This window comes from Mus caroli, chromosome 10 (assembly GCF_900094665.2).
Source record: "Mus caroli chromosome 10, CAROLI_EIJ_v1.1, whole genome shotgun sequence".
NCBI classification, from domain to species: Eukaryota; Metazoa; Chordata; class Mammalia; order Rodentia; family Muridae; genus Mus; species Mus caroli.
Genome location: NC_034579.1, coordinates 76,851,016 through 76,875,562, shown reverse-complemented (window position 1 = coordinate 76,875,562; position 24,547 = coordinate 76,851,016). Strand labels below are relative to the sequence as shown.

The window sequence follows — 24,547 nt, the reverse complement described above, 5'->3', positions numbered from 1 at the left end:
CCCCATAGCTCAGGTTTGACTATTCCTGTTTCTTCCCGGATCTCCTCCTCCCCTCCCCCTCTTCCTCCTCTTCTTCCTCTTTCTCCTTCTCCCTCCTCCTCCTCCTCTTCTCCTTCTTCCTCTTCCTCCTCCTTCTTAATCTCAGCTCACTAAAGACACATAATACCTGTGAACTCTGGGGTCACCAGATCTGGGGTCAATCCCCTCTCTTTTGCTGTTGGGATGAGTGGGTTGTAGCAGTTGTTAACTATCCTAATCTGAATTCTTATCTGAAGAAAGCGCCCATGCCTTCGCCTTACCTGTTTCTATGGAAAGCACGGATCACCCTGCATGATTTATACTAAATTATGCACTAATGCATAAAGGTTGCTTCCCTCTCGGCCAGCTTTTCTTATGAAAACATAGCTTGCTGCCTGGCATGATGGTTCAGTGAGCCAGGGGGCTTGCGGCCAATCCTAATGAGTTCCATCTCCAGAACTCACATGGTAGAAGGAGAACCCACTCCCTCCACTTGTGCTCTGACATCCACACACAAACCGTCACACACGTAAATACAGAAAATTTAATAACAAAGGAGAAAATACATAATTTGGGGGTTGGGATCTCAGTGAGGGAAGTATGAGCCAGGCGGCGAGCCTGGCAGCCTGAGACTCGATCCCCATGTCTCTGGTAGCTGGAGTCCTGTCCAAGTGTTTCCAGATTCTTCGCCTCTAAGAATTGAAAATAAGGGATGGATTCGCATAGACTTGCAGAGAAGCAAGTTAGCTTTATTCAGAGTGTAGATTATAGAGGGATGTCCTGATAAAATTGACAGCAGGCCACCTGAGTGACAGAACTCACACTCTGTTACTCTCGGGGCTAAGGAGAGGGGCTGGTTACTAAGGGGGTTAATTTGGGCGGTTCTCTATTCTGATTGACAGGTTAAGTCATATATTCATTTTCCCCATTACACATGCCCCTTCCCATAATGCATTCGATCTTATGCACACCCAAGTATGCATAGGCATAAGATGCTAAGTAGGGGTTTCTCCCTAAAAGGTTTGAGGATACATTTCTGCTTTACTGTGCATGTAACCCAAACCAGTTCAGACCAGATCATCCCTTCTGTTCTTCGTATATAGATACACTGGGAATACACTTGAATAGAAAGTGACTAAATTTGCTTGTTCCCTGGAGTGGCAAAAATCTGTACTACTGTTCAGGGCTGTGAGCACCTGGAACCTGATGCGAGGGGGCTGGGGAGGGTCTCCTGAGGTTGCTAGGTGCATTTTGGAGAGGAGTTAGTATATATAGCATATGCAAGTGAACTAGGTTGCAGTGTGTGTGTGTGTGTGTGCGCGCGCGCGTGCGTGAGCACGTGCATGTGCATGCATAACCCAAAACCAAATGGGATTCCAAGCTAAACTCTCTCCTATACTTACGTCACCACTCAATTGCTGGCAGAGACTCACAGAGCCACTCATGAGCCTGGAATTCCCGAGCAGCCACGGTAAGATGACAGGCAGAGACCTGAGGCTCTAAGAGCACATGTGACAGCTAGCATGGTGTGTGCACCAGTGAACAAAGAGAGACTCTTTCCAAGACAAGGTTGATGGCAAGGATGACTCCTGAGGCAGACCTCTGACCTCCACATGTGCTCTGTGATACACGTGTGTCCAAATCCACCCACACACTTATATCCAAACGCAACATGCACGCACACACACACACACATACACACACACGCTCACAGAGACAGACAGACATAATTTGGAAAAAGCCACATTGAAAGCAAACATTTTAAGGTTCCGTGAGGCGTTTGGGACGAGGGCAGAGTGGCTCTTCAGGGACCTTAAGGTCCACACCCAGAGCCCATTCTGGCATTGGACAGTTTGTTCTTTCTGTCTTCAGCTTGGTTCCAGGCAGTGGCTGTTTCTGACTTGACCCAATAGGTAAAGGGCCTGACTAGGCCCGGCTCCTTCACGCCAATGGGAAAGATCCCGAGCCTTTGTGTTTTCTCCACCAAGATGTACTATCACCTTAAAAATAAGGTGGAAGAGCTGTGGGTGTAGCCTGGCCGCAGAGCACTTGGCCAGCATGCGCCTCATCCCTGGCTTCAATTCTAAATCTAGCCATGGACTGTATGCCTGGTGGTTCCAGGAACTGGGCAAGCGGAGGTAGAAGGATCAGGAGCATAAGGTTATCTTCAGTTACATAGCAAGCTCAAGCCCTGGGCTCCAGGAGGAGGAAGAGGAAAAGGAGGAAGAAGAGGAAGAGGAGGAGGAGGAGGAGAAAGAGAAACAGCAGCAGTTCATTAATGCAGAGGTTATTAATGCAGAGGTTATTTTTTTCAGGTTTTTTTAAAATTAGGTATTTATTTCATTTACATTTCCAATGCTATCCCAAAAGTCTCCCACCCGCTCCCCCACCCACTCCCCCACCCACTCCCACTTCTTGGCCCTGGCTAGAGGTTATTTTTTATTTCCATATTTTGAATGAAGACACTCCTTGTCTCCCTGGCACACCATACAGGAAGTATATACTTTGATTTCTTACTTGAATTTGGGTATAAACTAATTCTTCCTTTTTTTTTTTTTTTTTTTTTTTCTGAGACAGGGTTTCTCTGTAGCCCTGGCTGTCCTGGAACTCACTTTCTAGACCAGGCTGGCCTCGAACTCAGAAATCCTCCTGCCTCTGCCTCCCAGGTGCTGGGATTAAAGGCTTACACCACCACACCCGGCTTAATTCTTCCTCTCTTAAAAAACAAAACAAAACCCTTTTTGTTTTATTTATCTGTGTGTCTATTATAAAATGTTCTTATTAAAAGATTGTTGGAAAGTCATGCTTTGGGAAAATCTACCTCTTCTCAAAATGGGGCACTTTACCCTTTTCCCTAAGGATCTGGACCTGTTTCTTGGGGGCGAGGCCAGGAGGGAGGGCTTTGCCCACACAAGCCGCAGTCGCTGCACTTCCTGCAGTGTCCAGTTGAGGGCGCCCATGACACCATCGGAATTTCCTACTGACTGGCTGCAAACAAGCCATTCAGCACTTCTCTCAAGGAAGTAGATGCAGCCAGGAAGGTCTTCGTCTGCTCGGCATCCCACGGATCTGCCCAGTGGCCGTGAAGGGTCAGGGATGGGTTAGATGGCGAAGTAACATTCAGTCTGCTTAGCGGGCCTCCTTTGAGGTGACTAAGCCCTGAGGTCTGGGCATGGCGTGAGCTCTTCTGCTGGTGGCAAAGACAGCCAGATGAGTGGACTCATGAGGAACCATCCATGGTGTCTGAAAACAGAACCGAGGGCTGAGTAGGAGGACTCAGTCAAGTGCTTGCTACGCAGGGATGAGGATGAAAGTTAGATCTCAACACTCATGCGAGAAAACAAAAACCTGGGCACAGAAGTGCGCACGTGAAATCCCAACTCTGGGGCTGGCTAGCCTGCCAGCCTAGCTGAAACTGGTGAGCCCAGTGACTCTGTCCAAGATACAAGGTGGGTAGTATCTGAGGAATGATACTCAAAGTTGATCTCTGACAGACACACACACTCACACACATATATACACTCACACACATACACACATATATACATTCACACACACATATACTCACACTCACACACTCACACATACACACACATATTCACACTCATACACATACACCATACACTCACACAATACACACACACATAACTCACATATACACACATACTCTCAAATACACTCACACACATACATAGTCACATACACATATTCTCTCACACACTCATACACACAGTCACACATACACACATATTCACACACACACACACACACACACACACACACACACACAGAGTTTTCTGAAACAATGTAATACCATTTTGTTCAGGCTTAAGTCCAGTTCAGGGCAATCCTCCTGCCTCAGTGAGTGCTGGGATTCTGAGCTTGCCAGCCCACCAAGTATCCCTTCTTTTTGTTTTACTGATAGCTGTTCTGTGTGGCTTTTCTGAGATTTGGGTTTTAGAAACAGCTTCCAAGTGAGATTTTTGTTTTGTTTTGTTTCGTGGAAAAACATGGGAAAGTGTCCTGGCAACAAAGCTAGAAGATTCTGGGGTTTGGATAGCAAATGAGCGTGTACCTTAAGATCTATATCTGGTGGTAATAAAGCCATCGAAGGGAATGGGGACTCTCAAGCTGGCTCCTGAGTCCTTCTTTCCTGCTGGATCCCCCTGCAGGTGGCTGTTCTCTTCCCATTTCTGTTTTATCATGATGGACCCAAAAGCTCTCTTTTTTTCTAGGACATCTACACAATTCTATTACCTGAATCAGGAACCAAATAAATGTGCTTATCACTTAGCCACCTCAAGTATTATGTTACAACAACAGAAAGCAGACCAAGACAATGCCCAACTGTGGTGTTAATTATCAACTTGATGGAGATTTAGAATCACCATGGGAACAAACCTCTCGGCAAGTGAGAGGTGTTTTCAGACTGAGTTAATTGAGATGATCTGGCCACTGTGGGCGGCACCATGCCCTGGGCTGGGATTCTGAACTGAGTGGAAAGGAGAAAGTGAACTGAGCACCAGCCTTCATCTATGAGCGCCTCCCGGCTGTGGCTGCAAGGTGACCAACTGCCACACCCTCCTCACCCACACCGCGAGACACAACAGGCTCATTCCTTAAGTTGTTTCAGTCACAGGAAGTGATGTGGCGCATCAGAGAGGAGCAGAGGTGAGTCTGCAGATCAGCTCTGTGGTTTCCTAGCTGCAGGAACGGACATCTGCTCAGAGGGAGACACGGTCCAGTGCCAGGGCGTAGGCTGTGAGGATTGGCTCTGCCACCACCCACGGGGGACTTTACTGCCTCGCTCTTGACACAGAGGCAGGACCACACTAGCCAGAGAATCTTCCAGCGTGCGCAGAGACTTCTAGAGTAAAGCAGAATGAAGCAAAGTTTCCATTCACCCATTTAACAAGGAGGACCTGGTCACTGGGGACAAGCAAGCTCCACCCTGGCCACTGGGGGGAAGAGGGCTTCACCTGGCTGGATGACTAGCAGAGTCTCATTTCCACATTCACACACGAGAGCAGATCACTTGCAGGCTGAAGGGCACAGCCCACTCCACTGCACTCCCCAGTCTTTCATTAATGAACCAAAAATAGTCCACACACAGAAAACAGATTCTGGGTTTGTTTTTTTTTTTTTCTTCTTCAATTTAATTGAAGTTACTTAGAAAAATAATCAGGCTTGAATGGCTTTTCCTGGGGGAACATTTCACGCATCTGTTGGCAACACAGAATTCAGCTTCTTTAACAGTATAGTAAGATACAGGGAGAGAATTCTACAACAGGCCCTCCTCGACTGCATACAAATATGTAAAAAAAACCACACACTCCACAGAGATGTTAAATTCTATGTCCATATGCTTACTGAGCATGCTCAGAAGAGAATACGGATACCGCCTTTTGTACCTGATGAGAGCAGATCAAAATTTGCCTGCTGCTGTCCTAGGGTTCAGCTGTTTTCAGAAGCTCCTGTTGTCTATTCAGAGGGGCTGTTTAGCTGTGCTGGGGGGAAGCTGGGGGGTGCTGGTGGGCAAAACCTGAGGGAGTGATGGAGTCAGTCCTGCTGACAGAGAGGTGGGCCAGGATGGGACATGGGTACCAGGAGTGCACAGGCTTGGGCAATTTGTGTATGTGTGTGTGCACATTCATGTGTGCATGTGTGTGTATGCATGTCTACTGTGCATGTGTGTCTATGTATACCCATGTGTGCGTGTGCATGTCTACTGTGCATGTGTCTATGCCTATCAATGTGTGCATGTATATGTATATATGTATGTCTATTGTGCATGTGTGTATATGTATACCCATGTGTGCATGTGTGTGTGCATGTCTTCTGTGCATGTGTGTGTATACATGCCCATGTGTGCATGTATATGTATGGAGGAGGCCTGGGCAGAGGAAGAGAGTAGGAAAGCAAGCAAAATTCTCTGTGGTTTTGTCAGTTAAAGCAGGATAGTAATGCAATCACTATCACATGAGCTAAGAGTCCTAGGGGCTTATACAATGCTCAGGAGCACTCTTGGAGCATGGGCTAAACCCGTGTGCTCAGAAGGGCTGGCCAGAGAGAAGTTTCTGGTTCCCATGTTCTCCTTGTGGCTGCAGAGAAAGCCTTACTCCCGGAACCAGGAAGAAAGGGCTGTCCGAGTCCCCGTCAATGGGCTGCCCTGATTCCCAGACCAGCTGAGAAAGGCACTGGGGCAGGGGGAGGCTATAGGGACTGCAGGCAGGGACCCCTGTGGCTCATAGTCTAAATTTTCTCGATAAATGAGTGCACTAAGCAGGCATGTCCTTATCACTCTGCCTGTCCTAAAAACACAGCTGCACCTTTGAACAGTGGCTCAGAGCTGGGACGCTGGCAGCTCCCCTTTCTAGCTAAGCACAAGAGGCATGCAAGAGAAAGCTTTTCCAACATTTTTTTTCCCTCAGTAGAAAACACTTGGATTTCCAAGCACATTTCACCAATGAATGTCTTTAGCCAGGGACACAGAATCCTTTCTACATTCTACAATAAACAGTCGAGCCGATACATATTTTGAAAATTGTCACTAGGAAGTGTGAACACAAGACAGGAGAAAGACTCCCTCATTCTGGAAGCATATTGATACACTCTCCCCAGAAGGACAATCTTTCTCCCTGTAGAGAGAGAGAAAAGGAGTAAGTACCATCTGCACACAGCACTGGACCACAGACAGAAGACAAACAGATGCGAACCATGGAAATCAACACAAATCTCCATTTAAAACTCCCGAAGCACACAGTGAACAGTTCCAAACTGTGGGTGGAAGTGAGGAGTATCCCCATGAGGCCATTATCCCCACCAAGTGGCCTTTAAGGTGTCCTTAAGCCACCTGCCCCACTCCATAACACCCTAGGCTTCCCTCCGCTGTGCTTGGAGGGGCGGGATCACTGTCTGGGGCAGTATCCGCATGAAGACACCCCAATTAGGTAAAGCAAAATTCTCATAAAGTTCCCAGATAGACGCTGTTTTTGCTGATTTGTGGAAGGATCTAGGAAGCAGCTGTCAATCTTTGCAGACCTCAGACAGGCTAGATCACCCTCACTGAAGGCTACTGTGTGAAAAACCAGCTAAGACATGGTCTGCCATACAGGATACCTAGGTCATGCAGCCCAGAAATGCTGCATTCTCCCAGTTTCACAAGGCAGACTATGTATTCAAGGCTCTGAAAACTCCTGCAGACAGGAACCTGACTTAATTTTGTTTTCTAAGGATATGTGACCACAAACTGATGCCCTGGAGAGCCTGGGCTCGGTGGGATATGCATCAGCAACCCCACGCACAGAGTCGCGGGAGTGGAAGCCAGGTCCTGAGCACCAGGACTGCCCCTCTATTCCAGGGACAGCCAAGATCTGTCACTGTTCTTGGTCACACACATGACATAAATCTATTTATTAAAGGCGAGGGGAGAGAAATTGGGGAAGGTACCTGCGTTTTATAAATAGCCTCAGGCAGCCACTCTGGCTCACATTTCTCTCACATTAAATAAAATAATTTCCTCTCCGAGACAGTGTAGCAGCTACTGCTGCCCCCAGCCTCCTTGTGAGCCTAACAATACCATTTTAATAGTTTCTGTGAATAAATTATTCAATTTTATGCTTTTCAGAATATTCTTACCCCTTCACTCTATACTGCATCAAAACAAACAAAACCCCACAAAAACACAAAAAGCAAAATTTACACCCTACCAGCTCCCCTATCATCTGAACTATGTACAGCATCTGCTACGTACCCGGACGCTGGCTGTCATAGGAATGTGGCTCAAATGTCAACCTCGAAGTATCAGAAACAGCTAGAAATGAGGAACAGGTTTGGGCATTGATCAGCAAGGAGCAGGAAAGAGCAAGTTTCCAACCTTCTGGAGGAGAGAGAGGTCCTGGATGCTCTGCTCTGCCAATGCAGGGCATGGAGGGTGGGCATGTGCCTGTGGGTGCCAACACTCCACCTTTGACCTCCACACTTGAACTCTGCCAGTCTCCAAATGTATGCAGTGCACTCTTTTAAGTGGCAGGCAGGACAAGATGTGGACTGGAGATCACTGTAGGAGGCACTTGAGTAATGTTCCTCCCTTCCCTTAGCCAAGGCAGACATCACTAATCAACCAGAGCAGTCCTCCATCCTTGCGCTTGGAGAATATTGTGGCTTATAGGCTTCTACTATGAAGACACTGCACTAGATATACATGATCAAAAGGGTTTCTGTCATTTCTTGTGTTGGGCAATGAACTACTTCGCGAGTTAAGCGGCCTGATCCAAATGTGTGGCTTTCAAATTTGAGCTGTAGAAAAATGCAAATCTGCTAGGGTCCTGGACCCTCCGGACCACTTGAGAATAGTCTAAAGCCTGTGTGAGGACCAAAGGGATGGGGGCGTTGGCTCACTGTTGAGCTGGATGCCCTGTGTTCACATAAAGCCTGCTGAAGGCCAAGGCTCCTGGGTTCACTCAATGTTCTATCTGCAGTCAAGCCTGGAGAATAGTAGATGCTCAATAAATACTTATCGACTATAAAACAACCATTATTCTGCCTTCGCTTAGCACTGGAAAGTGCCACTTAAAGATTTCCACAGAAAGCCTATTCTTACAGCCTGCTAATTTCGGTGAAGAGAAATCGCTATCATCTGCTCTCTTCTTGGGTTAAAAAATTTTTTGCATTTCTTTACGACAAGGGACTTTGGGGTTGCTAGCAATCCGTTTGAACCAGTCTCATCCCTGTTTCTTAGTGCAAGGACAATTTACTTCTTTCTAGCAGGGTTTCTTGAATGGCCGCAGGCACACATCCCGCAGCTGTCACCATGGGATTGATTCTACACACGGTCAGTCGGGGAGATAACCACCCCCCCTCCCCTACCCCAACGAGCCATAGCCAGCGAAGCACAGACTGTACTCTCCTCTACACAGACAGGAGCAGGCTGCTGCCACAGACCACGTTTAAATAACTATAAATAAGATTCATTAGACTTTATGGAATGCACGGTTTGTGGACCTCACCAGAGCACAAGGACACTCTTGGAGACAGTGTTGCAGTATCCACTTCTAAAAACAGGGATATTCCACCCCGCTCCCCTGCAAGGACAGCTGTCCTTCCCCGTGGAGAATTTTTAAATAATTCTTACCATGCCGCTCGCAGCATCTCCCCCGAAGACATATTAACTTACAAAATAACCCAGTCTCCATAGAATTCTTTTGACAAATAAAAATCTTAAATTAAAAAGCAGGATTCTCTCCCTCGCCCCCAGCCGCCCCTCCCCCTCCCCTCCGCAGCCCTCTAATCCAACTTCAGGTAGCTTGGCACTGAGTAGTTGAACATTAAAAAGTCCAGTTTGTAGACGTCGTACAGCTGTGTCTGGTGCTCGGCGCTGATGTTCTGGAAGAACTCCGTGGTCATCTCGTCGGTAGTTCGGGTGGACTTTGCATAGGTGGGGAACTTCAGGTAGCCGCTCACTCCGGCCAGCTGCAGTACGTAATTGGAGTCCTCCTCCAGCGTCTCATACTTGCCCACGAGGTCGTAGTGGATGTGGCACGGGTGGCAGAGTGAGTAGACCGTCTGCCAGTGCTCGTTGAAGGGCTCCTCACGCTGGGTGTGGGGGTCGATGAGGTAGGCCACGAACTCCTCGAACTTGACATCGTCCCCCTTGCGCAGGGCCTCCTGCGTGGCGTTCTTCCGCTGGCGTCGGATGATCTTGGTGCCGTAGCGCTTGTGGAAGGAGGTGTTGTACTTCTGCGTGAACTTGTTGCGGTAGGCAGACACCAGCCTCTCGAAGGGTTCCCGCACGAACAGGAACTTCATGTAGCTTTTCAAGCGGTGGTTGATCTCTGGGATGCTGTACTGGTTAAGGGTCTTCAGGTTGGCCGACACGTGGGCTTCGTTGGCTGGGATCTCCATGGGATCGCTGTACTTGCCCCGGCCACTCAGGACCATCATGAGCCTCTTCCAGTTGGTGCACGCTACCTTGGGCACATAGCAGTAGATGAGTTCGTGGTCCTCATCCACCACCAGGTGCTTCAGGTCATTGGGGGTCAGCACCCTGCGCTTGCGGCTCATGGCGCTATTGGCCCGGCAGGTGTCTGTCACCTGGTCCCGTCTCATCTGGTGCAGGATGGCAGTGTTGGATAGCTCCAGCTGCAGAGGGGACAGAGAAGGAAGGAGAGATGAATGCTTATCTGTGATTACCGTGGAAAGCTGATCCCTTTGTTCAAACAGTTATCTAGACCCTGTCAGGTACAAAGCTTGCCTCCAAAGGGCAAGGTGAGATTTAGCTTAACTGCTTAGTGTGGGAGGCACATAGAGGTCAGAGGGGAATGCTTGGGAAGATGTCTGTGTTCTCTGAGAGCAAAAGCCCCTCCCTAAAGTAGATGTCCTGGTTAGTTTTAACTGTCGACTTGACCCAACCTAGAATTGTCTGGTAAGAGTCTAAATGAGGAGTTACCTAGATTAGATTGGTTTGTGGTCACGTCTATGGGGGGCTGTCTCCATTGTTAACTGAGGTAGAAAAACCCAGCCCACGGTGGGCAGCACTATTCCCTAGGCTGGGCTCTAAACTAGGTCAGAGTGAGAAAAGCTGGCAAGTGAGCAAGGATGTGTTTATTTCCTCTTTGCTCTTGCCTGAGTATGGCTGACTTCATTTCCCCCAGTGATGGACGATAGTCTGGGACTGTAAGCCAATGTAGTGTTTTCAATATGCTTGGCCCAGGAAGTGGCACTATCTGGAGGTGTGGCCTTGTTGGAAGAAGTGTGTCACTGTGGGTGTGGGCTTTAAGACCCTTGTCCTAGCAGCCTGGAAGTCAGTCTTCTCCTGTTTCCCTTCAGATGAAGATGTAGAACTCTCAGCAACTCCTGCGCCATGCCTGCCTGGATACTGCCATGCTCCCACCTTGATGATAATGGACTGAACCTCTGAACCCACAAGCTAGCTCCAAATAAATGTTGTCTTTATAAGAGTTGCCTTGGTCATGGGGTCTCTTCACAGTAATGAAACCCTAAGGTACCAAGTAAATCCCTTTTCCCCCACTAAGTTGCTTTTGGTCAGGATATTTTATCATAGCAACAGAATTGGAGCTAGAATGGCCAATCATTTTCCGTCAGAACCAGTTCACCCAGAAAAAAATCTACCTGTCTTGGTCAGCTACCATTTTGGTAACCAACATGCTGAAGCTCGGAGATCCTATGGAGGGTGGACCCCATTATTTAGCTTGGTACATTCTGCCATTTACCTAGCTGGCTTGTGCAACATGGCCTCTTTTTAAAATATCAACGGAATTTCATCTTGACTTTGAGGTTCTGGAGAAAGTAGGGTCTGGGGCTGTGTAGCAGCTGCTCTGGGTGTCAGGTGGTGGACAGTCCTGTGCTCCTTCTCACCCCAAGGTCAAGGTCTCCATTCAGATGCTTGCCCTTTGACATCCACAGTCCACTACCAACCTGCCTCCCCATCTTCATGCCCACAGCCCACCCATTCTGAACAGAGGGTACTTCCGAGAAAGCAGCTGTTCACCTTTCACTATTGCGCCTGCATTCTGTGCTGGGCCTGTTAGACTCTCCACTTGTCTCTATTGATACAAACTTGACTATTCTTCATGGCGCAGCACACTCTTCTGCCACACCACAAAAGAACATTCCATCTTTGGTGTCCTTCATAGCCCAACTCCGAGTGTTCTTCATGCTTTCCCTGTGGTCGCAGGTCACTACTGACTGTCCCATGGCCACTGGCTCTTTAGGCCAGATTAGAAGCTGCCTCAAGACCTGAGACTACAGGAGGATCATTTGAATGTCTAAGGCACTGGAGTCAGTGCCCAGGCGTCAGGTGGGACCTATGAAGCCAGCCCGGAACCTCTGATTCTGAGTCATAATTTGTATGATTCACCCCTGAAAAATTAATCTCTGTGTAGAACGGCCCAAAGACAGGAACCCTGATTTCAGTGAGCCTTGCATACTTAGACTTAAAACCGCAAAGTGTAAGGTGTTGACCATCTTTAAAGTTGGGTGCAGACACCATTCAGTCTCAGGGCTCAAATACTGCAGACTCAGTCCCCAGTGCCCTCACTTGATTGATACATATTTTCTTTTTCTGCTTATTTCTAACTAGGTCAAGATGATAAGATGGAATGTCCTGGTGTCCCTTAGGACATCAATGAGTACCAGCACCCTGATGGTGACATGGTGGGAACTAGGTTATCTAGGGTGGGGCGGGGCTTGTAACTCAGAAATGCTTAATGGTTTCAAAAGATATCACCAATGCAGCTGGAGAGATGGCTCAATAATTAAGAGCACTGTCTGCTCACTCAAGGCCCACATGGTGACTCATAACTATCTGAAACTCAGATTCCAGGGCATCTGACACCTTTTGTAGGCACCAGTTTACACACATCATACACAGATGTACTCTGCAGATGATATATATATATATATATATATATATATATATATATATATATATAAAATCAAATCAAACCACCAAAATCAAAACACAAACATGATGAGCTTCTTACAGAGGACCCTAGGCCACGGGAATTCCACCTGGCCTCTTCAAAGCCTGCTTTAAGAGACCTGGTGGGTTTAGGGGAGTCCTGAACAGGGTGGAGGAGAGAGACATTCTTTGCTTGAAGGGTGAGACTGAGATGGAGAGAGATAGAAAGAACGCCCACTCACAGGACAATGAAGAGTTATGCCACACAGCTTAAAAACCCATTAATGCCACATCCCCATGTCTTCAACCAGGGCTCACAGGAGCTGTAGTGATGGTCCTAACTTTTACAAACAACACATCCACTGCACAGTCTATACACAGTTCAAGCTGTCTGAGGGGCTTAGCTATCTGAGGGACAGCTCTTTGGGGACAGCAGAAGACAAAGGGATAAAGAAGACACATTAGTGGCAAACAGCTTGTTCCCTACCACTGTTTTACAAAGCAGGGGTGTGATGGTTTGTATATGCTCAGCCCAGGGAGTGGTACTATTAGGAGGTGTGGCCTTGTTAGAGTAGGTGTGGCTCTGTTGGAGTAGGTGTGTCACTATAGGTGTGGGCTTTAAGACCCTCATCCTAGCTGCCTGGAAGACAGCTAGCAGCCTTCAGATGAAGATGTAGACCTCTCAGTTTCCCCTGCACCATGCCTGCCTGGATGCTGCCATGCTCCCGCCTTGATACTGGACTGAAACTGTGAACCTGTAAGCCAGCCCCAATTAAATGTTGCCTTGGTCACGGTGTCTGTTCACAGCAGTAAAACCCTAAGACAAGGGGTTTGTGGCCCTGTCGGTGAGTAAACCTGGAGGTGAATTCACCTTCCAGGTTTCCTATTCTTTCCCAACTCCCTGTCCTTTATTTTTCAAAAGGGTTTAAAGAGATCATAGCAGAGGAGTTGTGCACAGCTTTGAGAGCTGATATTAAGGATCTTATTTGGTTGTAAGCTTCCAAGCATCACACACAAAAGGGGAAGTGAGAATCTTCCTTGCTCTTGTTATCAAAGAGAAAAGCATTTCGACTGTTGGTGGTCAGAAAGCAAACCAGATGATCTAAGGAATTCAGAAAAGTCAGTCAGGGAGTGGGGGTGTTTCTTGTGTTCAGAGTCTTGAAAGTGCACTGTCTTTGGCCGACTGAATACCAACACTGGGATTCACTCCTGCTTGCCCACAGAAGGTGGTGATTTCTTCAGTCCCCTGTTCCTCTCAAGGAAGGAGCCCACTGAGACCCTTACAGAGCAGAAGCCATGAAAAGATAATCCGCCCTGCGGAGCAGCCCTCACACCGAGCACTGTCAGCCTTTCCGGGCTGGCTTCTGTCCGCATCAGTGACAGTTTATGCTGGTGTGTCTCCAACTTCACATGTGTGGGTGTCACCCTGAGGGCTTGTTCCAGCACTTTCTGGCTTCCAGCCAGAGCTGGGGATGTGGGAGGAGGGTCTGCCAGGGTTCCTCTGCCAAAGTTGTGCCAGATACCTCAGAAGGAGGCTTAACCCATCGCAGTGTGTTCCCCGACAGTAATGGTGGCTGAAGTCCAAGATGAAGTCCCCAGGGTGGCATCCCCTTGGCCCCATGATGGCCTCTCCTGACAGCTCTTCACATTCTCCTCTTCACTAACAAACACCCTTGAACCAGCGTACCGTCTGAGTAGCTTTAGTGGCATCTTAAAGACCCTCTCTCCAACTCTCTCACATCCTAATGCCAAGCTCTGCTGCTGGGCTGGACCATGCTTTGAGAGCTGCAGATCTGCGCTCTGTAGAAATGACAGTATTCTAACATCTTGGACCAATTCACAGCCACCTTTAATAACAGAACACAGAACAGTTCGCCATCAGACACCAAGGGATTCTACCCTCGGCCTTGCCACCAACTCCTTTCATCTCCCTGTGATGTCCACAAAGTATAGGGCAGAGGAAGGCAGAGCCTAGGATGTCCTGAACACAGCTCCTGGCTTTGGGCTGCATCCGGCAGTCTGGATTTGATGTCTATTTTTAATTTGGACGTTTTGGAAGTGAACTGTAATTAGTGTAAGGACCAAGCTCAGGGGTTGTTTTAAGAAGTCTTTAAAGTTTTACTCTATTTCATCTTAAAAGGAAGAGCCGGTCCACCCTGTGAGGTCTGCATTCTCTTTGGATGTAACACCCACGCCCAAGTGTACCCACCTCATTGCCTGTGGTTGGGCAGATAATACCAGATAAAGAGGTAAATCTGGAAGCTTCCAATGACTCCCAACGGCTCTTGTTTTGTAATTCGAACATCTGAATTCCAGGCCATGGGGACGACTCAGCTGGTGACACCCTTGCGCGTGAGTATGAGGGACCGAATTCCTTCCCTGAAACCCACTTACAGAAAGCTGGGCATGGTAGCACATGCTTGTCATGCCAGCGCCATGGAGGTGACACAGTCCTTCCCTGCACTTTTGTGGCACCTCTGCCACCTGTTGTCTTGGGTTTTCAGGGATGGAGGGGTTTGATGTAGAAACTGCAGCCCCAGCAAACACAAGCACCATGTCTACTAGCTGCATTTGAACACTACTGCATGAGTTGCCGCTGAGCCACACACTCGGAAGCAGGTATCATCAGCGTTTCTAACTTCCAGAGAGGGAAACTGAGGCACTGGGGATGATGCAGGTTGCTCAAGGTCCCAGAGATAGGAACTGGGACTGTAAGTTCAGGTGCTAGTAGACACTGACTCGTGTGACTCCTGGAGTCAGAAGCCACACCTGGGGACCCCCACCTCTGGATTAAGCCACCTGGGGACTCAATCCTGGCAGTCCAGAGGTATCATGGTGAGCAGTTAACAGCCCTGTTAGGCTGGGTCCTATTTCTATCCCAGAGGTCTGATATACCTTCTCCGGCTGTTGCCGGTGGTCCCAGGGTCCTAGTACTGCCCGGGTAGGAACCACAGCTTCAGAGGGCCTAGAGTCCTATGTATACTAGGGCTGGACCACACTGGGACCTGGGTGTGAGCCTTGTCAAGTCTCACTAAACCTACTGGGGCTGGGGTTGTCTGTGAGTAACCAGCTGGTGTTCTCCCTGGCATCTGAGGGCTGTAACACACATTCTTGGAGCTTCTGCTTCACCCATCCTAGGTGCACAGCTTAAAGACCCCTGGGGAAAAAGAACCAGCCAGGCTGCGAGCATCCTGCAAAAAGCACTCAGTCAGTTTATTAAGAGCAAGTTCTGAGGCTCAAGCCCTTGCCTGGCTGCTCTCTTGCAACAGCCACCGTCTTGTATGCATGTCACACACCACTGACTCGCTCTGGCCTCTCTCCCTCCTAGCATGCTAATTCCAGGGTGCAGGTGTCTTCCACTTTTTTTTCCCCTCTAATACATTACCAATTCTTGGCCCATAGGAGACACTCGAAGGTTTGTCTGAATTAAAGTGAGAATGCATGAATGCACATGAGTCAGTGCGCACATGCATGTATGAATGTATGCATACACTCAGGAGTGAATGTAATATATGCATGTATGCATGTATGAATTGATGCAGGTATATGTCAATAATGTGGGGGGTATACGGATTGTGCAGGTTCTGGGTGACTGGAGAGCCTGCTGTGTGCTCCTCTGGTGCCTACATCTGCTGCCCCAGCCCATCATCCTACTGAGGTTTGGAGCCAGAGTCTGAAGCTGCACCAACGCATTAGCAGATAGGCTGTTCGTCTTAGGAGAAGTCGGCTCTGATGAAACAGCTTTGATCATGGGAGGACTCCCCTGGAGCTTTCTACCTGAGTCAGCCCAGGAAACAGGAGGAGGAGTCATGCCATGCTGGAGGGCAAAGATACCAGGAGAGGTTGGAAGAGCTCTGCACAGGGCTCCATGAGTTGGGGCGCCTTTCCAGGAAGCCAGGTGCAGCTGGAGGGGCCTTATTTACATCCCAGAGTCTCTGGGCTCCGGGAGGTTTGGGCCTGGTGCAGAAGGCTTCAGGCTTAGGAATGGGACCATTGCCAAGTTGGCCTGGCTTCCCATGAATGGTGGCCCAGAACAGGGACAAGGGTGAGGAAGGGACAGGGCTCCGACACCAAGGAGGCTGGTCCTTCAGAAGTCTGAAATCAGAGGGGCAGGCAGGCTCTGTGCCTGCTGACTGACACACTCTGGGGATATCGGAAGTCACTTCTGACAGGAGGAAGGAAGCCGGGCCCCTTCTCTCAGCCTGGAGGCTGGCAGCTCCCCCACAGGGCTGGGCTGTCTGTGGTATTTTAGGGAGGCAGGTAGGTGTGTGTGTGTGTGGGGGGGGAATATGGCTCGGCCCTGCAGGTCCTCCTGGCTTCTGACCGGACAATTTGGCTTTGTGGTTTCCTTCCTGCCTCTCTCCAGAGACTCAGCACACTTTACTGAACATTTGTCTGAGCATCTTGAGCCCTCAGGCCTTGGTTCCCCATTCTGTACCACAGGGACAATAGCTGTGCAGTTCTGGGGGTTGCTTTGATGGTTGAGGGCTCAGAAAAAAAACATATGGCACCATGCCTGTGTCTCGTGAACACCATGGAAGTAGAAATTCACTTCCTGTTTAACGTCATTGTGGAGGATTGTCTGGAAAGGGGCTGGCAGTAGAACCAGGCAGCAAAGCCTTGACTGAACCTGAATGCTGACTCCCTGTGTTGTCTGGTGACTGTAACTCCTTGATTCCACCTTAGCCATCTGACTGTACAGTCAGTGTGGGTGGTCCAGGCACCTGGTCCTAACCATGGTCCTGGGGTATTTCCATCAGATCAGCTTTGGTGTCTCTATTACACCTGCAGAACTGCTGATTGGGTATTCTTCTCTGGGAGTGGGCTCTGCAGGAATGCCAGACACATCTGTCATCTGCTCACGAGGCCTGACTCATGGACATCTGGTATCTCACTGACAGAAAATGATTGATAGACATTAGCTGGAATAACATCCTGGCTGGACAGTTGAAGAAAGGGGCAACATCGAGATGAGCTATCAGTACAGTCAACACACTGTAAAGCAGGCAGTGGATTTCGGGATGCTAGAACTGTAGGCTATTGTGTGTTTGTGTGTGTGTGTATACTTGTGGAGGTCGATCTTGGGTATTAGGTATCATTCCTGAGACGCTGTCCATCACCCTCCTTCAACAACAACAACAACAACAACAACAACAACAACGGTGTTTCTTATTGGCCTGAAACGCACTAGGCTTGCTAGGCAATGAGCCCAGGGACCCACCTGTCTCCGCCCCCTACGCTGGGATAACAGACACACATCACAATGCTCAGTGGTTGTTTGTTTGTTTGTTTTTTGCTCCCCCGACACCCTGCATCAGTTCTAGGGATGGAAGCCAGGACCTCATGACTGTGCAGCAAGCACTGTACTGGTTGATCTATCTCTGATGCCTCCTGGTCTATCAACACCCCATCTCCCTCATTAATACAAGTTACCCACGTACCATTCCTGGTGGGGAAGAGGCTAGAATTGGGCCAGCCCAGCAGATACCACCCCAAAGTATTCCTCCCTTTCCCACCTGCTAGACACCTTCTACCCCTTCCACAAGTCACCCACAAACCCAAAAGTCCAAGAAGCCACCCCCAGCAGCAGGCCTCACTGTCTCTAGCTGCCCAGCCTTCAACAGTTACACCATTGTGAATGAATGCAGCCTGTGCCTTCCCTGCCTGCAGGACTGCTGGCCCAGGTTTAAGTGTCTTGTGTGTCTCAAGTACTTGGTGCTGAATCCTTGCAGGACTCAGAGAAGGAGGGTTAGCATTGTGCCAACACATTAGTGCCTCTCTCCTGCTAAGTCTTTTCAAGAGAGATGGCCATTGGTCGTTCACACGGCAGTGTAGCAGGAAGGCCACAGGGAGGCGCCACTGAGACCAGTATCTCTGAATTCACTAGCTGAGGAACGTAAGCGACTGTGTTGATTTTTAGGTCACAGCTGAGGATACACAGCGGTGCACAACAGCCACACAGACAACCTGGAGCCCAGAGATGAGTAAGACACCCACAAGCTGAGGACATCGGAGGTGTAAATACCATGTAACTGGTAGATTTTTGAGCTACTGCGTATGTGGGGGTGGAGGGAGGGAGTTGTTGTTCATAACCCAGGTGGAACATTCCTCTGCGCCCACCTAATCCCAACCCAGCCGCCCATTCCTAGGACGCAGCACTGAGGAGAACTTTCTTAGTCTCTCTAACCAGCAGCCCGCCTGGAGGTACAGGGATGGATGAATCCCAGGCCAGAGCATGGGATGAGTCAGCCAAGGGGCTTACCACTATGTATGTGGTTCTAGGTCACCACTGTGCACCGAGGAAAATACCCCCTCTCCTTTGCCCTCCCTACTATGAGTTCATTTGTTTGGAGGCGCGTGTGTGCCTGTGCACACAGAGAAAACCAGAGGGTAACCCCTGCTCATTCAGGTGCCGTTTCCTTCCCCTCTTTTAAAGACAGCATCACATGGTCAGAAGCTGCCAGTCTGTCTCAGCTTCTAATGAATCAGATCCCATTACAGATGGTTCTGAGCCACTGTGTGGTTGCTGGGAATTGAGCTCAGGACCTCTGAAAGTACAGCCTATGCTCTTAACTGCTGAGCCATCTCTCCAGCCCCACGTGCCCAGCTTTTTACGTGGGTTCCAGGGACTGAGCGCAGGTTCTCAGGCTGCTGCTGACTGAGCTGGTCTCCCAAGCTCTCAGGGGACATTTCTGTGAAACCCGTGGAGTGTAGAGTCCGGATGGCTGCAAGTTCAGAAACTCAGCGGGAGCAGGTGGCCTACTTTCTTAACCAAGGCAGGGAATGTGGGCTAGGCTCTCCTGGGCTGGCCTGATTTGGGAACTCATTAAAACGAGCAAAAAAAACCCCTGAAAATGGCAGGTTCTCTTTTAAAGGACAGTGCCTCTGCTTGGGCTAACAGGAGAGACAAAATGAATCTATTTCAGGACAAAATATTTAACCCTAACCCAACCTCTGAGTGGCCTATGGTCCTTGTCCTTTGGCTTCTCTGTCTCGCTTGGGAGAGCTAGGACAGAAGGATATTGCTAGGGGTAGGGTGGGGGGTTCAGGGTAGAAGATGAGAGAAGCTTAGGCACTTTTGTTCACACCAGACTCTACAGGGGTCAACTGTCTAGTGGGGTGTCTCCCCTGGGTCTAGTTTCCTACATAGGAAGTACCCGTCAGTACGCTGGACAGCTAAGTAGCCAGTCCCTGAGAACGTGCAGTTCCAGATGGTGGCCTTCAGGGAAAGAGTGATCCTTTGAGCAATGGCAGGCTGATGAAAAGGAGGGGATTAGGAGAGAGGCCGGGCCAGACTCCCTCCTTGGGCCTCTGTGTGCTCATTTGTAAAATGGGCCCCAAAGTACCATGGCTCTATGACGGCTGTTGAGTCAGGCACCAGCAGGGAGTTGTGTGCACCCACATGTGAGTGTGCCCAAGTGCTGGGCCACATGGCAGGGAAGAGGTGAGGTGCACAGAGGTGTCTCGAGCGCTTGGGTGACATCAGCCCACCCTGACCACTGAGAAGGAAGCATGAATTGTCGGTTCAGCTTAGGAGGAAATCTATTGATTTTCCCCAAATAGGGGTGTTCGGTAAAGCCTTGGGGAGATTAGAAACTGGCTGCCCAAAGGAGCCGCCAACTGAGGAGGGTAGTGGGGGGGGAGTTGGGGGACATAGGGCAGGCAGGGCAAGACCCTGGCTGATTCAATGTGTGGTATGCCCGCAGGCTGTGTGTGTGTTTCCAGGGCCTCAGGAATAGATTGGGAATAGATCGACACATCGAAGATGCACCAGTCTCGGGTGGGGAGGCCCCGGGAAAGGAAGCTTTCAGACCTAATTACAATTGCACTGGTCACAAAGGGAGGGGTGCTGGGAACTTTTTGTTTTGTTTTGTTGTTTTTTGTTTTTTCACTCTGAGTGCCATTTTCTGTGTCAAAGCAATGAACAGAGAGGCTCTGAAAAGCAAGTTGGGCTAGGGCCTGGGGACCGGTCCTATGGGGACGGCTGATGGTCACAAATGAAAGCATCTGCTTCCATCTAACTGTTGCTCCAGCTCTGGAGAATAAAGGCACCTGGTGACAGCGGGGACAGCTCTGTGGCAGGACTTCTATGCAGACTCACCCAATTGGGTTAATCTCGGTCTCTCGGTCTCCACCCCTTTGCCCCATGCGAGTGCAAAGTCAACCTTGGGTATTTTTCCTAAAGCACTATCCGCCATGGATTTTATTTTGTAAGATAAGTTCTCTCAGTAGCTCGGACCTCACTAATTACACTATGCTGGCTAACTAGTGACCCCAGGGACCTGCCTTGTCTCTCCTTCCTGGGTGTTGGGACTATGGCTAACTAGTGACCCCAGGGACCCGCCTTGTCTCTCCTTCCCGGGTGCTGGGACTATAAAGTATGTATCACTATGCATGCCTGACTTTTTACCTGGGTTCTGAATATACAAGCTCAGGCCTCATGCTTTCATGCCTGACTTTTTACCTGGGTTCTGAATATACAAGCTCAGGCCTCATGCTTTCATGCCTGACTTTTTACCTGGATTCTGAATATACAAGCTCAGGCCTCATGCTTTCATGGCAAGCACTGTGTATGTCCCCAGATATGTTCTCTTATGGAAAAAATTAAAACGACAACCCCCCAAAACTATAGTCTGTCAAGAAAAGGCAGGGATACTTCCACTCTGCCCATTGGGCTGCCCTGAGGAAGGCACTGGGGAGACAGTCAATGAGAGGTCTGGAGAGAAACAGAAGGGTGGAGGCTATTCTAGGTCACATGATTATTCATGACCATGTCTGACTCCAAGGTGGCTGGGAAAAAAGGGGTCTGACTACATACTCACCTGTGGAGATCTGTGCTCAGGAATCCAACCAACCAAGGACCAGCCATTTCCCATCTTGAGGTGCTATTGGCAGTTTACATACCAGTAAACTGAAGGTCAGAGTCTTAACATGACTGTTAGAACCCAAGTCTCACAGCATAAAAAAGATAAAGCCCAAATTTATCCCTACTATCCCATGCTGGGTACTAGTCTTCAGCTTGAAACAGGCTACAGACTTTGACTTCTATCTGATCCATCCATGAGAACAGGCTAGCTGAGTGAAACTCCTGGGCACAAGGAAGGCCCAGGAACAAAAGTTAGCATTGTAGATAGAACTTTCCCTCTGAATTGAAACATTCCTTCCAGGAGCAAGGCCAGCAAAGAAAACTTGGAGGATTTAGGAAGTAAAGGAAACTCACAAGTCTCAGGAAGTCCCTAAAACAGAGAAGACTTGCAAGGCCCCTTGTTCTGTGAGACATAACAATTGCTGGGGAGAGGTGACTCTCTGAGGCTGCCTGCAAGTTGTGCATAGAGCTCTTGTGAGTTGTCATTCATGCAGTGGTGGGCTTTTTGGTGATGTGGCTGCCTCTGAGTTATCCACATTCCTGTACATGACCTCTCATCCATACTTACATAACTAACTCCAATGACCTCATCCATTCACTCAGCTAGTTTGGGCAGAGATGTTTCTTTGGTCTGTCATTAATATGCTAACTGGGGTCCACATCTGTGCAAGAAAAGTCACACAGCACAATTTAACTAAACCTCACAGGAGACACCAAATTCATGACTTTTCCTGAAGTCAGTGCACAAAACCTGCTCAGGGGGATGCATCCTGAAGTTAAAGGGATGTCCAGGTTTTCCCTCTAAGCTGTTTGCAGCCCCACTGAGCATGACTTTGCCTTCTAGTCTTCCAAAGACAGTTTTCCCATCAAGACACACAATGAGGACCTTCAGGCAGCATAGGGTGTGTTTCCCTCTAGCTGCCGCAGGCCAGAGCTTCAGGATGATGAGCATACAGCTCCTAGCACAACTATGGGTCTGCAGGGCTAGGCCCTGTCTTTCACAGATACCTGGGTGGGGTTAGGACTGAACTCCCGTTTAGTCCTCACAGGCTCTCCAGATGCACTCAGCAAGAGGCCCATGCATCTCTCAAGAACTTGGCTATAGCCCAGTAATCCTGGGACACTCTTCAAACTGGGCCAGAACCCAGAAGGGCAAGATACTGTCTATGGTCTTTGGACTCTTTTAACCAGAAACATCTGGAAATCCACGTGTGATGGCTATCCTTGCTTGTCAACTTTACTCTATCTGGAGTTAACTAAAACCCAAGGGGATGATAACCTGCAACACAGTTTTTTTTTTCATTCAATCATTGAGGTGGAAAGACATGTCTTTAATCCAGATCTTCTGAGGTGGGAAGGTCCATCCTTCATCTGGGCTATTCCTTCTGCTGTCAGCCATATAAAGGACATGGAAGAAGGACATGCTCTCTTTGCCTGCTTGCCCTCACTCTTGCTGGCAAGTGATTCCTTCTCTGGCATTAGAGCCTGCTTCTTCGGGATTCCAGTGTATGCTAAAAACCGGTTGAGACATCAAGCCTTGCGGACTGAACAACTACCGAGTTCTTGGCCCTTCTAATGGTAAACTGTCATTATTGAACTACTTGGACCACAGCCTGCAAGCCACTCTAATAAATCCCTTTATGTATACAAAGACTCATTCTCTGAGTTCTGCTCTTATAGAGAACCCTGACTAATATACCACAGGACTAAACTGGATGCCTCAGGGTACATCTGCAGCTCAGAGAGGCAAGGCCTTGGCTTGTGAGTCACAGGCTTGTTTTCTAGCTTCTTTCCTTGACAGTATCTTCTGTCCCTCCATCTCTCACTTCCTCTCCTGACCGAACATCCCACACTGGTGTCATCTTCATGACCCCCGAACCTCCTACTCCTTCTCTACGGAATGTGCTTTCTCCATACCTTGTAGGGTACAAGGTATTTTGGGGGGAGCACTAGCAAGGTAGGATTCATAAGTCAGGGATCAAGAGTACACTCCTATCTTCCTCTTAAGTTACTCAGCTGAGAACATTCTACAGGAACCCCAAACTCCAACCGAATAAAGTCAAGGAGTCTCTCTGGCGTATCTCTGCCCCATCATAAGGATAACACTGCTGTCCATGCAGGTGGCTCTGCTAGAACCAGGGTGTGGCCTCTGTGACTCTCTCCTCATCTTGACAACCCCAGTGTAGACACGTCACCTCTAGATCTGGCTGCTGCTAACAGACCCCACTGTTACTCTGAACATAGTGTGGATGCCCACCCTCCTTCCTTTAAGTCGTCCATGGGACACTTAGCTGCCCGGGCCTGGTGACAGCGCTGGCATGTCCTCACTCGGCCTACCCCTTGCAGCTCTGTCTCAGGACCTCATGGCTGACCGGATGTGTTTTCTCATGTCTAAGGGACTCACAGGGGGTGGAGTCCTGTGCCTCAGAATGTCCCTCCTGAATGTCACTCTCTTACTGATTCCTGTTTCCTGACTTCATCTAGTCTCACACTTCCTCTGAAATGGTGCCTCTGATGGCCCAGGCCCGATGCTAACTGCCTCTGCCAGGGATCTGGGCTGTCTCTCTTTCTGTCATCATTAGCACCAACAAGAGCTGGTATATGTGATGTGCTCTGTGGGTGTATGTGCTGGTACCTCTAGTGGGGCTTCTGGCCACAGCTCCTGCTTAAGCACAAAGTGAAGGTTAAGAGGACGGCAAACTGGAGTTCAAAGCCTGGTGCCTCTCAGTGGAGAGTATCAGGAGAGAGTTGTTAACAATCAACAGCAGAGGGCTGGGCTCAAGCCCCAGTTACATGAAGCCAACCATGTCTTGCCACTGAGCCTGGTGATCAATTAGGAGGCCTGGAAGGAAGAAGCCAGTAAGAACCTGGAGGTTAACACATCAACTGATGCTGTAAGTTGCCTGGACAGAGCCCAGGCTCTGCAACTGCACAGATTACAAACCCAGCTGAGCTCAGCTTTTGTTACAGACAACAAAGAATGCTGGGACTAAAACTTCAGGGGCCCAGGAAGCAACAGGTGTGTTACTGTATAGCACTGGGCATGGCAGACCTTCCCATCCGTCTCCCCATCCTGGATCCCTTGGATGGTGAGTTGGAGAGGGGGCAGGAGATGGGGAGCAACTCAGAGATAGGAAAGCAGAGATGGGCTCATCTCTAGAGTGACCAAAGATAAATGTTCACACACACACACACACACACACACACACACACACACACACACACACAGAGAGAGAGAGAGA

General features: G+C 49.0%; 1 protein-coding gene across 2 annotated transcripts in view; it reads right to left on the bottom strand.

The window, feature by feature from the left end:
• Nucleotides 1–5,150: 5,150 nt before the first annotated feature.
• Nucleotides 5,151–24,547, bottom strand: part of Chst11 (carbohydrate sulfotransferase 11) — a 213,588-nt gene continuing 194,191 nt past the window's right edge. Inside the window, exon 3 of one of the 2 annotated variants that reach the window (XM_021174780.2) lies at nt 5,151–10,158. In XM_021174780.2, coding sequence (XP_021030439.1) covers nt 9,304–10,158 — 855 coding nt within the window. In that variant the 3' untranslated portion in view covers nt 5,151–9,303. The remainder of the gene's footprint in view (nt 10,159–24,547) is intronic. The other variant, XM_021174779.1, reaches the window with a different exon arrangement.